At 39.1% G+C, this 7,500-nt stretch overlaps 2 protein-coding genes across 7 annotated transcripts in view; one reads left to right on the plus strand and one right to left on the minus strand.

Moving 5' to 3' along the window:
- Positions 1 to 553, plus strand: part of LOC137985239 (uncharacterized) — a 33,381-nt gene extending 32,828 nt beyond the window's left edge. For all 5 annotated transcript variants that reach the window (XM_068832796.1, XM_068832794.1, XM_068832795.1 and 2 more), the window contains one exon: positions 1 to 553. This exon is cut by the window's left edge and continues 242 nt beyond it. The gene's annotated coding sequence lies outside the window, so the exon portion shown is untranslated.
- Positions 306 to 7,500, minus strand: part of LOC137985242 (pre-mRNA-splicing factor CWC25 homolog) — a 9,137-nt gene continuing 1,942 nt past the window's right edge. The window contains exons 4-9 of one of the 2 annotated variants that reach the window (XM_068832800.1): positions 6,552 to 7,222; positions 5,792 to 6,019; positions 5,275 to 5,331; positions 4,993 to 5,035; positions 4,515 to 4,579; positions 306 to 1,371 (exon numbers count right to left, since the gene is read on the minus strand). In XM_068832800.1, the coding sequence (XP_068688901.1) occupies positions 1,251 to 1,371; positions 4,515 to 4,579; positions 4,993 to 5,035; positions 5,275 to 5,331; positions 5,792 to 6,019; positions 6,552 to 7,222 (1,185 nt within the window). In that variant the 3' untranslated portion in view covers positions 306 to 1,250. Of the gene's footprint in view, positions 1,372 to 3,359; positions 3,454 to 4,514; positions 4,580 to 4,992; positions 5,036 to 5,274; positions 5,332 to 5,791; positions 6,020 to 6,551; positions 7,223 to 7,500 lie in introns of those variants that run through there. The other variant, XM_068832801.1, reaches the window with a different exon arrangement.

The following is a 7,500-nucleotide window of genomic DNA, read 5'->3' on the forward strand; positions in this document are numbered from 1 at the left end:
GTGCCTGTGTATGTGCTGGCTAGATGCTTTTCCCTTACGCATGCTCACAATATATGACAGAGACGCAAAAGGTAGCTGAACATTACGTTCGAGCAAGAACGCTAAAGTTTCTTGAACTGCACTTTTCTCCTTCGACAGACTAGTAATATATGAATATTACACAACTGTCAAATGATTGAGAAGGTGGAAATACGTGCCAGAGCCTCGATTCCAAACGAACCCTTGCATCAATGACACAATACCATCAGGACTATAAAAATTCAACCAAAACATGTTTCTAACATCCTCAAGGAACTGCAACCACGCATGTTTGCAAAAAATATTTACCATTCTCGTAAATAAATTAAAATGTAAAATGAATTTTAAATTCATTGGGAAAGAATTTTTAAAGAGCACGTGTTTAGACTATCACGTGGATAATCTCTGCTAAATATAAGAATCGTGAATGTTACGAAACAAAGTTAAAAAGCACATGTCGTGCTATCATTTTAGTAAGGTAGACGATAGTTTTAAAACAAGTGCTTTTGTGCTAATAAACACAACAAATTATGAACGTCTGTGTTTTTTTCCGTCTCTATGACTCCGATTCTATTGCAGTTGTGCCTTTTCAGCCGACAATTGTGTTGAAAACAGGGCGTATTGGGAAGGCGTTCGGGTACCTGTGTTATTTGGGATCGGGCAATTCGCTTCGCGATGTTGTTTAGTAAATCCGGATAAGTCGATTCTTGAGCCCAGAGCTAAAAAATAACCCTTGTTGCCGGACAACGAGAAGTGATGGCAACGTCAGAGTCTGTTAGAGTATATCGTTCAACGCAGTTGGATGGACAAGAAAATTATATGAAAATCTGTTTAAAAAAGAATTAAGTTCTTCTAGCGTGCCGTTATGCCATCCTTGAAGCATTCACTTTGGTCTTAACTCGTATTTCGTTGCCGCTCGGAAAGATACTCGGCCGTCGAGTACGTTGTCGCTATCCTTTGTAAGAAATTGCATTTGTGTCGTCGATCTTCGCAAACTCTTCGGACCTCCATCGTTCCTGTTTACTTCCATCAGGCTCAAACATGCAAGTTGTTGCAAGTCTTTGTAACCAGGTACAGTTGCTTCGTATAAAAGCTTCGTGATATATTCGGCCCTTCCGACATTGGACTCGACTTACAGTAATTGATGTTGCAATCTTCGGAACACAACCGATGTCTTCAAAGCACAGGGAACAGGCTTCGTAAACCTTCGCAACACTGAAGTTGTTAGCGTCCTATTTCCCCAGGAAGGATTCAAGTGCTGCCGGTGTTCGCTGCACTGAGTTGATGTTCCTTTTGATGCGGTCGCCAACACTTGAAGTTGTCTTTGACGAAAACGATTGGACTTTTATGTCACTGTTAAAAAGAATTCAAGTAAGTGATTTGCGAGCTAGAAGCGAAAGCAAGAGAGATTACACCTTTATTTCATTCTATCAAATTTGTTGGAATGCAAGCAAAAAAAAAAAAAACATAAACCGGTTAAACAAGAAAGAGGTGCCAAGGGAAGAGCGTGGCTGGAAACCCCGAGCGAGACGCATGCTAAACAGAGAAGAATACGCAAGACGTCCAGAGACTAGGGAACTTAAGCAACGACAAAGGCGACGAGAACGTCATCTCAAAATATAAATTCGCGTTATTTTAACCGCTTTGTGACTATTTCAACCATTTTAACATGACAAGGGTGTGGTAGTTCCTCCAAAACGACACTCGTCGGAACGGTACTTCATTTATGGGAGAAAATGAAAATTTATCCTCAAGTGCTGACGTTCTTCATAAAACCTCAAATTTAGTCATTTCACGTTGTTGTTTTGCTGACGACGGCAAAGAAACGGACAAAAGTGAAAAACGCACGTGCAGGGCGTGCAAAGCTATTGTTTTTGCCAACTAAATATGCAAATTTGTGACGTTCTTGTTTCTGTCGGCGTTGTCGTTGCTTAAGGTGGCTTACTACAGTTTTCCGAAGAAAAAGATCAAGGTTTTGGAATCTGTGAAATTAAAGCAACAGGATGTCTCTTCTGAATTGTTAGTCACTGCAATTGATGTAAAATGTAATTTTACCGAACAAATAAATGCAAATCAGGGAAAAATGCTAAACATAGTGACCGAGCTCCTGGAGGGGGGGACTGGAAACTAGACACTTCAAAGGCTTTTTTCGCGAAAACCAGCCGTACAACCCCACCTCAAAATTTCAGGATTTCCGAAAGCGAGAAAAATAATTATGTAGAGAAATAAATAGTTAAATCTGCCAGACAGGTTTTTCACAAATGACAAAAACGTCGATTTTCGTCTATTTTAATAATAACTGAAAAACTGTCTGATAGAATTTTTTGAAAAAATGTTGACGGTTTTGTCCACATGTTGTTTACTACTTCGCAAAATGTTAACCCTGGTTGTACGGCTAGGGTTTGAGAAAAAAACCTTTAAAATGTCTAGTTTCCAGTCCCCCCTCCAGGAAGTCTGTCACTATATTAAGCGTTTTCCCCTGATTTGTATTTATTTGTTACGTAAAATTACATTTTACATCAGTTGCAGTGACCAACACTTCACAAGAGACATCATTTTGCTTTAATTTCACAGATTTCAAAATTTTGATATTTTTTTCTTCGGTTAACTGTAGTAAGCCACCTTAAGCTGCGCTATTGTTAGCACGCAAAGTAAATTAACAACATGATCTCTACTCTAACTTAACGATTATCGTTAATTCGTAGTTGCTTTGAATTTACTGTTATCGCTAATTTAGGACACTGTGTCCCAGGGCTTGTGGCAGCAGAGAAAATAAGGCAATAAAAAATCATATCCGTAGATTGGAATTGAACTCAGAGTTTCTACTCTATAAGAACCGCTTCTTTCCGCTTCATCACTGAAGAACAAGATACCGCACTTTCAAAAAAAAAAAAAAAATTAGTCTCCCACAGAATACCAATGCTGTAGAGTAATTAGGTCTAAGCAAGATTAATAATTAAGGCTTAAGCCTTGATTTAAAAATGTTTACCTTTGTTGTGAAGTTTGGAAACCGACCTTTTGCAGTGTTAATTATTGTTTGTTACCGAGGGATAATACAGCTTTATCAAATATTGTTCCTGAGCAGCTAGCGGTGTGGTGGTCAAGTGGTTAGGTGACGGGTTAATAATGAACATTCCCAGGTTCGAGTCCTATGTCCATACACTTGGGTTGTCTTTCAAAAAATATTTGACCATTTCCCATAATCCATATCAAGCTTTCAGTCTTCTAAATTAACGATAATAGTAAATTCAGAGCAAATTACGAATTAACGATAATCGTTAGAGCGGTTTTCAATTGAGTGTCGAAAGTAATTTCTGAATTGCTTTGGTTTTGCATCACTTCAATCAGTGATTGGTTCAAAGTTTGATGTTCCTTTTGATGCGGTCGCTAACACTTGAAGTTGTCTTCGACGAAAAAGATTGGACTTTTATGTCACTGTTAAAAAGAATTCAAGTAAGTGATTTGCGAGCTAAAAAAGAAAGCAAGAGAGATTACACCTTTATTTCATTCTATCAAATTTGTTGGACTGCAAGTAAAAAAAAAAAAAAAAAAAAACATAAACCGGTTAAACAAGAGGGTGTCAAGGGGAGAGTGTGGCGAGAAACCCCGAGCGAGACGCATGCTAAACACAGAAGAATACGCAAGACGTCCAGACACTAGGGAGCTTAAGCAACGACAAAGGAGACGAGAACGTCATCTCAAAATATAAATTCGCGTTATTTTAATCGCTTCGTGACTATTTCAACCATTTTAACATGACAAGGGTGTGGTAGTTCCTCGAAAACGACACTCGTCGGAACGGTACTTCATTTAAGGGAGAAAATGAAAATTTATCCTCAAGGGCTGACGTTCTTCACAAAACCTCAAATTTAGTCATTTCACGTTGTTGTTTTGCATCACTTCAATCAGTGATTGGTTCAAAGTTTTCGCGCCATTTATTCAACCAATCAGAAGTGAAACCAAAACCAATCGCGGCTTGCGCGTGCACATTTTCCCGCGCTTTGTGTCGGCTGCGTGTAATGACTTCGAGTTTTGATTGGTTTACTGGATTGTCTCCGTCCTTTTTGATTGGCCAAAGTAATTACTTCGGTTTTGGTTTTACGACACTCGATTGAAACTCGCTCTAATTCAAGGTAGAGAATGGGCAAATTAATGAGCGGCGAAGCCGCGTGGAGAATGGGAAGGGCACTGTGAAAGTGCTCCTCCTCATTCTCTGCGCGGCTTAAGTCTTTCGCGTAAACAATACCGCCAGCAAACGCAGGCTACAGGAAAGGTGATAATATTAGACACGTCTGCTGGATGGCATTTCCTCAAACTCCCAGCTTCTTTTGGTCTCATTCATGCCCAAACAAGAAACCCTCAATAATTGTCTGGGATCAGCTCATCCGTGAGAAATGAAATAGATCAATCCAATCATTTCCAACGCTTTCAAGCTCACAAATATGTCCACGGTATTGAAGGGGTTGTACTGTGGCAAACAAATCATTTCTACTTACTTTAGAAATGAAGCGCTTTTATTAGCGCCTGTTGCTTCTCTTGCTTCAAGCTTCGCGTCTTCCTCCTGAAAAACGACAAACACGATTCAAAGTGACTTTGTGCATCTGTATAAGCAAACTGCGTCATGTTTTTCGAAGCTTGTTTATGGCAAACCAGCCTCGAATTCCATTGGTTATTGCTAACCAAGCTTCTTCCATCCCGGTTTTAAAAAGGAAGTGAAGCGACTGTTAGCGAAAGTACCAGTCATCTTATCGAGCAAGTCCTCATAAAGGAGAACTATGTTAGCATAAGATAATTCCTACGGCTTTCAGTTTTATGATATTTAACCCGCCGTTTGCCTCAATTCCCGAACGTGGATCTTAATTCCTTCAGGAGAGAGGAAAACATCATTAAGTACAGTTCAGGGTCATTCTGTTAAGCTCGGTTGGGTTGGGGTTAGAACACTAGGTTTTTTCATGTAATTAAACAATTCTTTACCTTGTATCGTTTGACATTTTTTCCTCTTTGCTCATCTCGCCATCTAAGACAGACAAGAGATAAAAACTTACTGGAATCAAACATTTCACTCCCAAGAATGACACTTGCAGATTTTACTGTATAACACCAGACTATTTTACTTGTCAATTGAAAACCCAGGCTTATAAGGAACTCAAACACATGAATGCACTTGCTTTACTGACATTGAAGTATCAACCGCGCCATCAAGCTAACTGGAAGCTAGACAAAAATGCAATTTCGTATTATATACTAGAATCTTACTTTGCATTGTCCATCATTGCAGCAAGGCGCTTTTCCTTCTCAGCTGCATCCATATGTCTATATGCAGGAAAAACAATAAATAGACCTGATATTACATGGTGGCGAGAAGATATGAATTCTTTATGTTCGAGTGGCAAGAACAATATCTCACGAGTGACTGCATCAAATGAGTGAGATAGTGTTCTTGCTACAAAAACAAGAACAGGTTGAATTATGATAGTTTAAATCAAAGTTATGGGCAGTGTCGTTTTGTCGCTATGCTACAGAAAGTGACTAACAACTGAATATGTCGAGAAAGCCTTTATGAAATGAAAGCTATTGAGCAGTACTTCCTTATAGCGCTGTTCATTATCCTGCAGAAGGTGTTTCTTACATTTGAAGGAATGTTACTGAGTGGTAATATTTTTCAGTTTCTTACAAGAGGGTTCTTTACATTCACCTGCAAGTTTGATCTCAAAGCAGGAGAGGAAGGGAACTGTCACTTGAAAACCCATATGTGTTAAAGTTATGGTCTTACTTTGTAAGTGTGGACCCTCCATTTTGCCATTTCTTCCTTCTGTCAGGGGAAGGTGATTTCCTCAATTTCTTGGGGGGTGATGGTGAATGTGACGCATGCCTCCTGTGTCTGGGAGGGGACCTCGCAGTACCACGCCTATGGCTTGGCTTATCTGTTTTCTCCCATTCTCCCCTGCCCATTGGAGACCTTGATCGGGACCTCTTGTGTGACCTTTTCCTGTCAGGTGATCTTGAAAGAGAAAAATAGTTATTAAGGATTTAAGGTTATCTCACTCGCATCCTTTTTTGCCTGAGAATTGAGCCATGGAAGCAGATCAAAGAAATCAAAAGTTAAGAAAAAAGTTGGTCCTCTTCTAACTTCTACAGCTCTTCAACAATGACAGTAAAATGAAATACTGTATTTTTTGATACAGTCGATCAAGCAAAGTCCAGATTTCACTTTGAAGCCTCTTTGATGTGTTGGAACAGTTTTATTACCCTGGAAAACAAGGTAGCTTGAAAGGAATGGGCAGCCAAAATCGAAATATTTCCAGCAAGAGAAGCAAATCATTATTTTGATATAGAGTAGCACTTTGGGAAATCATGCACTTATATGTCCAAAATTCGGGTAAAGACAAAAATGTAGGATTTGGTAAAATTCTGCCAAATTTACCACATGTTGCCCTCTTGTCATTTTTGCCATTGCCTGCATTTCCGGACGTATCTCTTTTCTCAGGATTCCCTTCCTCTTTGCACAATGGATTTTAGTTTTACTAAGTCACCTTTTTGTTTCTCGATGATGGTTCATGTAACCTCCATTCATTATTTCTGCCCTTTCTTCTTTCCTCCTGTTCTTGTAATCTCTTTCACCATTTGATTCATCACTTCTTAGTCTAGATATCTCTTTTTCTTTTCTCCTAGATTCCTTCGTGACCTCTCTCACATCTTCTTCTGATTTGTTACTTCGTTCATACTCCTCCATTCTCTTTCTCTTAAGTTCTCTTGTACTCTCAACACCTGATCCATCACTTTTCTTCCTGTCTCGCTCCCTGTGTTTCGTGTGTTCCTTCCTCAAATCTCTTCTTCCATCTTCTAATCTATCTCTTTCCCTGTATAGTTTCTCCCTTCTTCTCCTTTCTTTTTCTGTTGCTCTTTCATCATTATCATCTGAATTTGAATAACTATGTCTTGTATTTTTCTCTTTCTTCCTCTTCTTTTCTTCTTTTTCTCTCTTTTTCTTCTCCTTTTTCTTCTTGCTTGACTTGCTCAAGTTAGCTTGGAGCAGCATTTTCAACTGCTTCATTTTCACAGGATTATGCAACAGTTCCTTTCTCTTCTCTTCTTCTTTCCTCTTGATGAGAAAAAGTGGATCATCCCTCACTTTGGCTGCCAGGTCATTGGCTGTGTTAGCTCCTGTGTCATTCATAAAGGAAGCGCCTGGAGCAAGGGCATCCTGCAAGGAAACCTCTTTTTGTGAGAACACAGAGAAATGAAGCACTGACTTTAGCAACGACAACTGAAAAACTTAATTGAAAATAATATGACAGCTTTGTGCCATAGAAAGAACTTAAACTGTTGAGTGAATAAAGTGTGTATCAAGGAAATTGTATGATCCAGAAAGAATAGAATCCAAAATCACATTTACGAAAAACTCTTCATATGCACCTTCCACCTCCAATATCCTCTTTGGCACAAGATGGATGAGTGTTGTAAGTAGCAATTCTTGATTTG

Source organism: Montipora foliosa, chromosome 14 (assembly GCF_036669935.1).
Source record: "Montipora foliosa isolate CH-2021 chromosome 14, ASM3666993v2, whole genome shotgun sequence".
Classification (NCBI taxonomy): Eukaryota; Metazoa; Cnidaria; class Anthozoa; order Scleractinia; family Acroporidae; genus Montipora; species Montipora foliosa.